The sequence below is a fragment of the Carcharodon carcharias genome, chromosome 2, assembly GCF_017639515.1.
Source record: "Carcharodon carcharias isolate sCarCar2 chromosome 2, sCarCar2.pri, whole genome shotgun sequence".
NCBI classification, from domain to species: domain Eukaryota; kingdom Metazoa; phylum Chordata; class Chondrichthyes; order Lamniformes; family Lamnidae; genus Carcharodon; species Carcharodon carcharias.
This window is the reverse complement of record NC_054468.1, coordinates 158,682,673-158,696,110: the sequence shown is the minus strand read 5'-3', so window position 1 is coordinate 158,696,110 and position 13,438 is coordinate 158,682,673. Positions and strand designations below refer to the sequence as shown.

At 42.4% G+C, this 13,438-nt stretch overlaps 1 protein-coding gene across 1 annotated transcript in view; it reads right to left on the bottom strand.

Moving 5' to 3' along the window:
* LOC121288392 (NADPH oxidase 3-like) overlaps positions 1-13,438 on the bottom strand; it is a 154,676-nt gene that overhangs the window by 41,804 nt on the left and 99,434 nt on the right. The window contains exons 11-13 of the mRNA XM_041206948.1: positions 11,675-11,767; positions 10,241-10,494; positions 8,826-8,988 (exon numbers count right to left, since the gene is read on the bottom strand). Coding sequence (XP_041062882.1) covers positions 8,826-8,988; positions 10,241-10,494; positions 11,675-11,767 — 510 coding nt within the window. The remainder of the gene's footprint in view (positions 1-8,825; positions 8,989-10,240; positions 10,495-11,674; positions 11,768-13,438) is intronic.

Below are 13,438 nucleotides of genomic sequence, written 5' to 3'. Positions count from 1 at the left end.
TCCTCCTTTTCCAGAGTTGGCTGAACATCAGGGGCTTCAGTGGGTACCTGCAGTTCTATATCCTCACCTCTTTTTGGAACATCAGACATGTCAGTCCTGGGTTGAGTATCCTCAACAGGAAACACAGACCCGGTTATGGTTACTGGTGGAACCATATCCTGATGATTTGTCTCTCTCTTCCTTAAATGGTCCACATGTTTATGGATGATCCGGCCTTCCGCCTCTACATGGTAAGGTAGAGGTCCAGTCACCCACCTGGTAACCACTTTGGTCCTTCTCTGAAGTTTTTCAACTTCAGATCTCCCATTGTAAATTTCCTCTCACAACTATGCCAGTCATGTCTAGTTTTCTGGCTTCCCTGACTCCTTTCCACCTGCCCCTCTAATTTTTTTTTCATTCATTCTTGGGATGTGGGCTTCGCTGGCTGGGCCAGCATTTATTGCTCATCCCTAATTGCCCTTGAGAAGGTGGTGGTGAGCTGCCTTCTTGAACTGCTGCAGTCCATTTGGTGTAGGTACAGTGCTGTTAGGAAGGGAGTTCCATGATTTTGACCCAGTGACAGTGAAGGAATGGCGATATATTTCCAAGTAAGGATGGTGACTGACTTGGAGGGGAACTTCCTTAAATGGTGGTGTTCCCAACTATCTGCTATCCTTGTCCTTCTAGATTGTAGTGGTCGTGGGTTTGGAATGTGCTGTCTAAGGAGCCTTGGTGAATTCCTGCAGTGCATCTTGTAGATGGTACACACTGCTGCTACTGTGCGACAGTGGCAGAGGGAGTGAATGGTTGTGGATGTGGTGCCAATCAAGTGAGCTGCTTTGTCCTGGATGGTGTCAAACTTCTTGAGCGTTTTGGGAGCTGCACTTGTCCAGGCAAGTGGGGAGTATTCCATCACACTCTTGACTTGATGGTGGACAGGCTTTGGGGAGTCAGGAGGTGAGGTTAATTGTCGCACGATTCCTAACCTCTGACCTGCTCTTGTAGCCACAGTATTTATATGGCTAGTCCAGTTCAGTTCTGGTCAATGGTAACTCCCAGGATGTTGATAGTGGGGGATTCAGTGATGGTAATGCCATTGAACATCAAGGGGCGATGGCTGGATTCTTTCTTGTTGGAGATGGTCATTGCCTGACACTTGTGTGGCACAAATGTTACTTGCCACTTGTCAACCCAAGCCTGGATATTGTCCAGGGCTTGCTGCATTTGGACATGGACTGCTTCAGTACCTGAGGAGTCGCGAATAGTGCCGAACACCGTGTAATCATCAATGAACATCCCCACTTCTGACATTATGATGGAAGGAATGTCATTGATGAAGCAACTAAAGATGGTTGGGCCGAGGACACTAACCTGATGAACTCCTGTCGTGATTCCCGGAGCTGAGATGACTGAGCCACCAACAACCACAACCATCTTCCTTTGGGCTAGGTCTGACTCTAAGCAGCGGAAAATTTTTACCCCTGGTTCCCATTGACTCCAGTTTTGCTAGGGCTCCTCGATGCCACAGTCTGTCAAATGCCGCCTTGATGTCAAGGGAAATCACTCTCATCTCACGAGTTCAGCTCTTTTGTCCATGTTTGAACCAAGGCTGCAATGAGGTCAGGAGCTGAGTGGCTCTGGCGGGACCCAAACTGGGCGTTAGTGAGCAGGTTATTGCTAAGCAAGTACCACTTGAAAGCACAGTTGATAACCCCTTCCATTCCTTTACTGATGATGGAGAGTAGACTGATGGGGCAGTAATTGGCCAGGTTGGATTTGTCCTGCTTTTTGTGTAAAGGACATGCCTGAGCAATGTTCCACATAGACGGGTAGATGCCAGTGTTGTAGCTGTACTGGAACAGCTTGGCTAGGGGTCAGCAAGTTCTGGAGCACATGTTTTCAGTATTACTGCTAGAATATTGTCAGGCCCAAAGCCGTTGCAGTATCCAGTGTCTTCAGCTATTTCTTGATATTATGTGGAGTGAATTGAATTGGCTGAACACTGGCATCTGTGATGCTGGAGACCTCTGAAGGAAGCCGAGCTGGAACACCCAGTCGGCACTTTTGGCTGAAGATTGTAGCAAATGCTTCAGCCTTATTTTTTGCACTGATGTGCTGGGCTCCTCCATCATTGAGGATGGAGATATTTGTGGAGCCTCCTCCTCCAGTGAGTTGTTTAATTTTCCACCATCATTCAAGACTGGATGTGGCAGGACTGCAGAGTTTAGATCTGTTCCATTGGTTGTGGGATCACTTAGCCCTGTCTATCATTTGCTGCCTATGCTGTTTGGCATGCAAGTAGTCCTGTGTTATAGCTTCATCAGGTTGACATCTCATTTTTAGGTATGCCTGGTGCTGCTCCTGGCATGCCCTCTTCATTAAACCAAGGTTGATCCCCTGGCTTGATGGTAATGGTAGAGGGGGGGATATGCCAGGCCATGAGGTTACAGATTGTGTTTGAGTACAATTCTGCTGCTGCTGATGGCCTACATGGACGCCCAATCTTGAGTTGCGAGATCTGTTCGAAATCTATGCCACTTAGCACGGTGGTAGTGCCATACAACAGAATGAAGGGTATCCTCAATGTGAAGGTGGGACTTCGTCTCCACAACGACTGTGCAATGGTCACTCCTACTGATACTGTCATGGACAGGTGTATCTGCAGCAGACAGGTTGGTGAGGATGAGGTCAAGTATGTTTTTCCCTCACCATCTGCCACAGACCTAGTGTAGCAGCTATGTCATTTAGGACTCGGCCAGCAGTTGGTGCTACTGGGCCACTCTTAGTGATGGACACTGAAGTCTCCCACCCAGACTACATTCTGCACCCTTGCCACCCTCAGTGCTTCCTCCAAGTGGTGTTCAACATGGAAGACCACTAATTCATCAGCTGAGGGAGGGCAGTATGTGGTGATCAGCAGGTTTCCTTGCCCATGTTTGCCCTGATGCCATGAGACTTTATGGGGTCCAGAGTCAATGTTGAGGACTCCCAGGGCAACTCCCTAATGACTGTATACCACTATGCCACCACCTCCTGCTGGTCGGACAGTGCATACCCAGGGATGGTGATGGTAATGTCTGGGACATTATCTGTAAGGTATGATTCCGTGAGGATGACTATGTCAGGCTACTGCTTGACCAGTCTGTGAGACAGCTCTCCCCATTTTGGCACCAGATGTTAGTAAGGAGGACTTTGCAGGGTCGACAGGGATGAGTTCGCCATTCTCGTTTCCAGTGCCTTGTTCGATGCCAGGTCATTCCTTTTTTGTGACTTTGTAGCAGCTTGTTATAATGGCTAGGCCATTTCAGAGGGAATTTTAGGAGTCAACCACATTGCTGTGGGTCTGGGGTCACGTGTAGGCCAGACCAGGTAAGGGCAACAGACTTGCTTCCCTAAAGGATGGGTTTTTACAACAATCGTTTCATCATCATCAGACTTTTAATTCCAGATTTTTATTGAATGCAAATTACACCATCTGCAGCGACGGGATTCAAACCTGGGTGCCCAGAGCATCACCTTGGGTCCCTGGATTACTAGTCCAGCGACAATACCACTAATGCCATCACCCCCCCATAAATTCGGCATTATTAAGCTCATTGTCGTCCTGAGATGGCATTTCAACAATAACTCCGCAGGTGTGACAGCTGTTGTTGTGTGAGGGGTAGTCCTGTAATGAAAAGGTGTGCTAGCTTGGTTGTCAAGGAATCACCAGTTAGCTTTTTCATGCCTGTCTTGAATGTTTGAGCCGTTCATTCAGCCAGTCCGTTTGAGGAAGGGTGGTATGGTGCAGTTTTCACATAAGTGACATTGTTGAGGCTGATAAATCGTTGAAGCTCAGTACTCGTAAATGCTGTGCCGTTATCGGAAATTACTACTTCTGGTAGTCCGTGAATGGCAAAACTCTGAACTAGTTTCTCAATTGTAGAACCCGATGTTGGTAACTTCACCTCATATACACCCAACCATTTTGGATGGGCATCGACAATGAGCAGAGACATTGTTTCCAGGAAAGGTCCAATGTAGTCAACGTGTAACCACGCCCAGGGTCTATCTGGCCACTCCCATGGGTGTAATGGAGCTGTCACTGGCAACTTTTGCAGTTGCTGACATTGAACACAGTGCTTTCCTAAACTCTCTATTTCACCATCAATCCCTGGCCACCATAGATAGCTGTGTGCTATGGTCTTCATTTGGGAAATTCCTGGATGATCACTGTAGTTCAATTAAAAGTGGTTCCCTTCCCTTTGGAGGAACTATCACTCGTGCACCCCACAATAGGATGTCATCCTGGCTGGTTATTTCATGTTAGATAAAAGCAAAAAACTGCAGATGCTGGAAATCCAAAACAAAAACAAAAATACCTGGAAAAACTCAGCAGGTCTGACAGCATCTGCAGAGAAGAACACAGTTAACTGTTGAAGAATCATATGAACTCGAAACGTTAACTGTGTTCCTCTCTGCAGATGCTGTCAGACCTGCTGAGTTTTTCCAGGTATTTTTGTTTTTGTTTTGGTTATTTCATGTCTTCTGTTGAAGTACAGTTTCATTTTGTCAGATGCAGGTTCCCTGAGACCAATCATGTAGTTCTTGTTCTCGTACTTGAAGTAGGACTGGGTCCTGACTTGTCCAGTCTCTGATCTGTCGAGCACATACGGCGAGGAATCTAAGAAATTTAACAGTAAAACAAGTTCCTGTGGAACCGGGACATGCTCATCATTATCTTGTAAAGGCAAATGACTAAAGGTGTCAGTGTTTGTGATTTAATTGCCAGGCCTATGTACAAAAGTGTATTCATTTGTTGCCAGAATCAAGGCCTATCATTGTATTCTTGCTGAGGTTATGTGTGGTATAGCCCTTTCCTCACTCAATAAACCTAACAGTGGTTTGTGGTCTGAAAATATTGTAAAATGGCGGCTGCGTACATACTGGTAAAATTTCTTGACACCAAAGATGATGGACAGGCCTTTTTCTATCTCTGTGTATCCCTTTTCTGTTGTGGTGAGTGTCCTTGATACATGACCTATTGGCTGTTCCCTGCCATCATCCATCCGATGAGATAGCGCTGCCCCCACTCCGTAGGGAGATGTGTCACACGTCAGCACCAATTTTTTCGTCTGGTCGTATTACACCAATAGATTGAACGAGTGCAACAATTGCTTCAAATTTATGAAAGCTTCTTTCTGGGACGCCTCCTAAGACCAATCTTAGGAATGATTTGAGCTTTGAGGCGTTCTTCGGCGCAGGTGTCTTTCTTATGGCTCTCACTTTCTCCTCAAGTGGCTCGAGGTCCTGTGAATCTACCTATGACCTAAATAGATTACATCCCTTGCTTGGAATGTGCACTTTTCCTTTTTTAGATGCACACCAGCTTGCAAGAAAAGTTTTAAGACTTCTAAGTTTTCCAAATTCTCTTTTTCAGTGAATCCTGTCACCAATGCATCATGTAAATAGACTACAACCTGGGGCAGAACCTGCAGTAACCTTTCCATTGTTCTCTGAAAGATGGCACAAGCTGAGGAAACATCGAAAGGCAGTCATGTATATTGGTACAACCCTTTGTGGGTATTAATTGTGAAAATTCCCGGGAGGCATTATCCAATTCTAGTTGTTGATAAGCATGACTCATGTCAAGCTTTGTGTACATTGTCCCTTCTGCTAGCTTGGCATACAGGTCTTCAATTTCTGAAATGGGGTATCTGTCCAGTTTGTTAACCGTCTGTTTGTAGTTCCCACAAATTGGGATGCTTTGGTCAGGTTTAAGGACGTGGGCTATGGTGCTGCCCATTCTGAGAACTGAACAGCTTGTATGACACCCAGTTTCTCTAGCCTGTTCAGCTCAGCACCGACTTTTTCTCTCAGGACAAATGGCACCATCTCGCCTTCATGAAGCGAGGGGTTGCTTCCGGATCCATATAATTGGCCTGCAGGCCCTGGACTTTTCCCAGTTTATCCTGGAAGATGGTGACATACTTTTTTAGTAGTTCTGGTAGCCCACTTGCACTCAACTGAAAGGTTTCAGACTATTCTAACTTAGTCTCCTTAAACCAATTTTGCCACAGGAGGATTGGCCCATCACCTGCCACCAGCACATGTAGCTGTGCCAATTGGCTTCCATAATGGACAGTTACTCTGCTTATGCCTTTTACTTGAATGCCTTCATCCGTATATGTTTTTAGTTTGGCAGATGTTTGTTCTAAATTTAATTGATGCTCACCATTATTCAAACATCTGAAAGTGTTCCCCAATTACTGTAGTGGAAGCTCCTGTGTCTACTTCCATTTTAACAGGTTTACCATTTACTTTCACTGTGACATATATTGGTTCTGTCTTTCTAACTTTCAGATTAAACAACGATTAAATACCAGAATTTGTTGTTTTAGACTCTTCTACACTGTAGATTTCATTGGGCTTCTTCTTTTGTTTACAAGCCTGCTTGAAACTTTCCTTGCACTGCCTCATTATATGTCCATTTCTGTGACAAGAGCAGCATTCAATTTCTTTAAACTGCCAATCGCTAAAAGTTAGATTGTTTTCACCTCTGTTAAAATTATTCTTTGATTTCGCTGCTATGTTATTTTTCTTTATTCTTTGGCTAGCGGGGGCTGTCTCCTGCTTCTCAGCAGAGTCTTGCTTTCTCGCGCCAATTTTGGCTGAGATTTCCTGCTAGATGTGGAGGATGCTGCCATTTTACGCACCCTGTATTGCTTTTGAGTTTTTTACAGCGCATTCCATGGCCAGCGCTATCTCTAGCGCCTTCTTGAAATCCAGATTCACTTTGGACAATAATCTTTTCTAAATAGTGTCCTGTTTCACACCTCACACTAAACGATCTCTGAGCATGTCGTTCAGAGTTGTACTGAACCCACGGCATTCCGTTAGCTGCTTCAAATTTGCCAAGTAGCATGCAATTGTCTCACCCAGGGCTCTATTTCATGAATTAAATCTGAATCTCTGCACTGTGACTGAGGGCTTGGGTTGAAAGTGACCTTTCACAGGGTCAACCAATTCATCAAAATTTTTGAATCTGGGGCACTGGGTGCCATCAAAATTCAAATCAGACTGTAGGTTTTGCTCCCACAAGTACTCAAGAGGATTGCTTGCCTCTTCTCTTCCCCCATAATCTCACTCATTTGAAAAAGAACGTGAGGCACTCTATGTATTGAGACTATTCATCTGTGACTGGTTCAAAAGGATCAATTCTCCCAAATTGTGGAATTTTGAGAGAGGATAACTTCTTCAATTCTAGCAGAGCTTGCTATTTACAATCACTGGGCGAGGTAAAGTGCCGAAGTCTTTCTAACTTAATTTCTTCTGTTCAATCCTGTTATATCCTCATTGCCAGTTTGTTGTAGGGTAGCCAAGATATACTATTAGTGATAGAGTTGATCTGCAGATACTTCTTGGGTGGAAACATTAAGTGTTTTTTTACAATATATTCAGGAGCAACTACACGTCTACTTTCACCTCCAACTCTAACTCTACACTGACCACTGAGGTTGTCTCTGCTACTCTCGTATTGGTTACTATAGATCATGTGATCTTTCTTAACAAGTATTATACTACTAAATAAAACCATAATTATAAATAGACAAGTATATTATCTTTAACGAGGCATGAAACTTGTAAATGTTGCTGTTCAAAGGGACTTGGGTATACTCATATAAGGAACACAGAAAGATGGCATGCAGGTACAACAAGGAAGGCAAATGGTATACTGGCCTTTATCGCAAGGGTATTGGAGTACCAGAATAAGGAAGTCTTGCTACAGATGAATAGTGCGTTGGTGAGACTATGCCTGGAATACTGCGCACAGTTTTGGCCTCCATATTTAAGGAGGGATACAACTGCAGTGGAGGTGTTATGGCAAAGTTTCACTAGGTGGTTGCTCTCTGGGATGAGAGGGCTATCCTATGATAAGAGGCTGAGTAAATTGGGTCTATATTCTCTGGAATTTAGAAGAATGAGAGGTGATCTCACTGAAATATACAAGATTCTGAAGGGGCTTGATAGGGTAGACACTGAGAGACTGTTTCCCCAGGCTGGGGAATCTGGAACAGTCTAAGTTTAAGGAACTTATCATTTAGGACTGACATGAGCAGAAATTTCTTCAAAGGGTTGTGAATCTTAGAAATTTTCTGTCTCAGAGGGTTGTACATGCTCCATTGTTGAATGTATTTAAGACTGGGATAAATTTTTTGTCTCTAGGGAATCAAGGGATATGGAAAATGAGTGAGGAAAGGGGAGATGGATCCGAACATTAGCCATGATTGCATTGAATGGCAGAGCAGCCTCGCGGGGCCGTATAGTCTACTTGTGCTCCTATTTCTTATGTTCTTATTTGATTGGTCCTGCATTTTGTACATAGGACATACGTGGGCAATTTTCCATATTATTGTGTAGATACTAGTATTATAACTTTAATGGAACAGCTTGGCTAGAGACATGGGTAGTTCTGGACCACAGTCCTCAGCACTACAGCCTTTTTGTACTCAGTGCTCTCAACAATTTCTTGATATAACATGGAGTGAATCAAAATGACTGAAGACTGGCGTCTTCAATGCTTGGGACCTCAGGAGCAGGCCAAGATGGATCATCACTGCTGGTTGAAGATTAGTGTGACTCAAAATGGTACAGAAAGTTTTGTAGTCCAAGCACATTAAGCATTTGTGAGTACTGAGCATTGAAATGTAAGTCTCATGTGTAATATGATGCATAACTTGTGACTGACTGCTATCCAGTTCACTCATGTAAGTTGTGTTCAATCAGCTGACTCCCTGTTTAAAGTCTTATCACGGGGCCTTTGCATGCTTTCAGGATAAAACAATACTAGAATATAAATTACTTACCCGTTCTACTTTCATTGTCATTGTTGGTTGACTGCACTTGTACCAAATGGATTTCAATACAGAAGCAAAGGGGGTCACTCCAATTCCTGTAGCAATCAACACACTAACTTTGTAATAGAATACATCTATACAGGCAGTTCCAAAAGGACCATCGACTGCAACTCTGCAACACAAAGAAAAATATACACAGCAGTTTGATACATAAGTACGTAAGGTACCCATTATTCATCATTACTATCAGCATCACTTTTCAGTTACTTGCAGTTTTCAGTTGCTTCAAAGTAACTGAAGTTTATAGGATATATCACTAAGTATTCCAAATATTTTCAGACAATGTATTATTTTATATTATATTTATATTAATAGAGGCAGACTTGATATTCCAACATGGAATAATTCTGAACCTCAATCTTTCCTTTAGTCTAACTATATTGAAATATGACTGTGTACCTCTAGGTGCTAATGTATAGCAACAAGACATGTTTGCAGGGAGGGGTGTTTAGCTTTTGCCAGTTTTTGTCTTTCTTCGGGTAGCATTGACATGGTTTCACCTTTGCTCAAAATTTCATCCTTTGGCTGGGATTTTCCAATCCCGTCGTGGCGGAACCTGTTGTGGGAGATTCAGTGACCCAGCCAGAAGTCCATTAACTTTCGGTGTGACCGGGCGATCCTGGCAGTGGGTGGAGTTGGAAAATCCCGTGCTTAATATTTTGGGTTACACAATGAGTGTCAGCAAGCTATTTCTCCACGGAGAGCAACACAGTTCAACCTAAATCTTTATACACCTGACATCAAGTCACATGTACTTTCAGTAAAAATTAACAGATGGCAATTTGGAGGAGGAATTCTCCTCTCTAGTCCAGGGACATTGAGACCAATTGTAACCTCCAACTGTTGTCACAGCTGAGATTAGCACACTCAGCATAAATCAGCAACCACATCAGGTACTTCATGACAAGCCATGGTGCTACACTAGGTAGTAGGGAAGCTGAGGGAGTGTTTTATATGGGTTATTTATCAAGGACCAACAGGCAACATGTACCATATCATCGAGTGATATAAAATCTTGCTGGACTGGGCCACAAATTGGAGTATTGGACACAGAGATAGGCCATCCAATTCATGACACGGCTAATTTTCCAGTGATTAAAATTAAAATGAATCACTGGAAATTTGGAAGCACTGTGAATTGGGCATGCTACGTTCTACTACACAGTACGTTCAGAGGAAGGGGAAAAAGAAGTTATTTCAGTTATATTTTGTACACCTATCATGGTTGCATATTTAAATATTCTATTGTTATATATCTATATGTTAAATTAACAGAAACAGCCAAAGTACTTGTACTTTCACTATTTACCATTTAATGTCACAAAACTAGCAAGATAGGTAGACAAAAATGTCAAATAGTAAACCTTGGCATCTTCCATGCTTCCTGAAATCCTCTTAAATTAGCTCCACAGGCCTCATACAGAGCACTTGTCCAGTCTCCCAGCGCTCTCATGTGGATACTAAAGTGGTCTTCTTCAGAGGCAGAGGTTAATGTGAATGGATGCCATTCAAAGCGTGATACTGAAGGACAATGCAGGAAGATATACTGACCGGGTTTCATTTTAAAGCCATGCTTTTTCATCTGAAGCTCAAGAACTCTGGAAGGATGTACTATCACCTGTCCATCAAAAGAATGAGTAATAGGAGTGATGTTCTTAACATGAATAGTCATGGAAGATATTGTGTATATTTCTTACATTTACAGCAAAGTCAAAGGATTCATCAGTTCTTAGAGATGTTACTGCTGAATCCCAGTTTAGGAAAACTAGAACAATAAATGTCACTTTTAATATGGTTATAAATTTATAATATACGAATATTCAAACGTACAAATTAGAAGCAGGATTGGCTACTCGGTCCTTCGAGCCTGCTCCGCCATTCAATAAGATCACGGCTGGTCTGATTTCAATCTCAACTCCGCAGTCCCACCTATCTCTGAAAACATTTCACCTCCTTGCTTATCAAGAATCTACCTACCTCTGCTCTCTGCCTTTTGAGGAAGAGAGTTTCAAAGACCCATGACCCTCTGAGAGAAAAAAATTCTCTTCACCTCTGTCCTAAATGGGTGACCCCTTATTTCTAAACAGTGGCCCCTAGTACTAGATTCTCCCACAAGAGGAAACATCCCCTCCACATCAACCCTGTCAAGATTCCTCAGGATCTTAGATGTTTCAAACAAGTCACCTCTTACTCTTCTAAACTCCAGCAGCTACAAGCCTAGCCTGCCAACCTTTCCTCATAAGACAGCCTGCCCATTCCAGGTATTATTTTAGTAATAATGTGTCTTTAAAACCCAAGCTTGGTATCAGCTAATCACTACTTCCTGATTTAGCAAATCTTCATTTTTAGTCTTCAGTCTTGATAGTGACTTGCACTATGGAGTCTGCCTTACCATCTATATTATCCATATAAAACGATTTTGTTTATTGTGCTAACTATACTATAGCCTTTGTTTATTCATCAGGGTAAAGGAAAAGCCAACTAACCAAACATGTCAATATCAATGACTTCTTTGTAAAATTTGGTACAGCAAGTTCAGTGATTAGAGAATCCAGAGGTCACACATATCAGTTATGGGACTACCTGATACCCCAAATGTCAGCATCAGTTGCAAAGTGGTTTATCACTTCTTAGTCTGGCTGTCGGGTCAAGTAAATTAAAAGAAAATATTGGTCCACCACAAAGGAGGGGAAATAATAATCTGTCAGATGAGATGATTTCTGAGCACACAACACAAATGTAGGTATGTAAACAAGTGCTCCAGAAAATAGCGTAAGATGTTACCAAGCAGTTTTTACCTTCGTAATCACAACTTTCTGCAGAGATCTGCAAAACCGAATGAATCTTTCACAAATGTACAGAAAGATAGGGCCCAAAACCCATTTCCAGGTCTGAAAAGTAAGTACAGAAGAATTTCTCAAACAAGCTCAATAAAAACCTTTTGCATTATCACTAGAGAGAATGCCTCACTTTTGGGCAATTCACTGAGGACCCTTCTGAGCTTTATTAATTTTTGTAATTTTAATGAAATGGAATATAATGAATATTAAATGGCAGCAACATTATGCAATTTACAATAGAGATATTTGGCCAGAAATTGCTGCAAATGGCAGGTTTGGGGGCTAGTAATGCTAATTAAACTTCTTAGCTCAACATTGACATCACTGGGACTTTCCTTGCCTCATGCCTGGGTCTGATGTACTTGAGCCACAAAATACTGGAATGTTGAGATGATAATATCATTGTGATGTCAATGTCACGTCTGGGATCCCATGAGCAACATGCCCTTTTGTCCATTTTCATAACCAATAAAAAAAGGAAAGAGTAAGAAACAGGGTGAGCGTTAGAGAAGAAAATAGGTTGAATTAGAGACCAAGTTTGAAACAGAAAGAGAAATTAAGAAAGGGAAAGAAATAGTAAGTTAGGGAGAAAAAAGAAACAGAAGGGATAATTAACAAAAATAAAGACCAAACAGAAGAAGAGAACAAATTGTGTTTGGAAATTGTTGTATTTGTCCTTGAGAATTTATTGAGTGAACGGCAGGGCAGGTGTTGAAATATACAAACATTCTTCACTCATGAAGTATAGACCCAACGGCCCAATCCATTATGGTCAAGAATAATGCAACACCTAGTAGATATGCCATTGTGCAGCTTTCATAGGAATATCTGAATTGTTAGATGAAAAAAGACCGCAATCAATCTAGTTAGTCTTCAAACATCCTGGTAATCAGATGATAAAATTATAATGGATTTGTTGACTAATCATTGCAATCAGTCTCGATCAATTAGTCTACATCAGACCCAGGCATGAGGCAAGGAAAGTCCCAGTGGTGGAGAGCTTTGGAAACCATAGAACCATAGGTCCAAAGTCAACCTCATTTACTATGTGATAATCAAATTTTTCAGATGCTGTATCACAAAATGTTATCCTCAAAAATAAATCTATTTTAATTTACATTTCCAAGTGTTGAAATGACTTTACATCCTTAAAATGATTGCCTTCTGACACCAACAGGAGTGTTAATGGCAAGACTGGCACAAAATCATTGCCAAAACAGATCAAAAGGACTTTAAAAATTTCTAGAAATAATTTGCTATCTGCTGGAATGAGACTCCACAGCTTCCTGGGCCTCCCAGGTTGCATCTGAACCATAAATTAAATAGTTACTAGGTTGATCTATGACATTAATTACCAGCCCTAAATGGCTGCAGCAGGAAAGTTTCTTATTACGGCATGAACCCAGCAATTTCAAGCTCAGCATTAAGTTCAATGGAAAACTCACCGCAAGAAAGAATTTGAATCAGCCTTGGGAATGCTAAAGGAGGTGAATTCACAGAGAATTAGAAACCATGGGCCAGAATGTTCCCTTTAGTGTGCGGAGGCAGGCCTTGCATGCCTGTGAGCGTCTTGACGTCACCATGCGCCATTGCGATATTTGGGAAGGCGGGTGTGCTATAAGGTCAGATGCACGCCCGCCCTCAATTAACGGGCTTGTTAAGGTCCTTGCGGCAGCAATTGATCTCAATTTTCTGCAGCCCGTGCGATCTTCAGGACGTCGC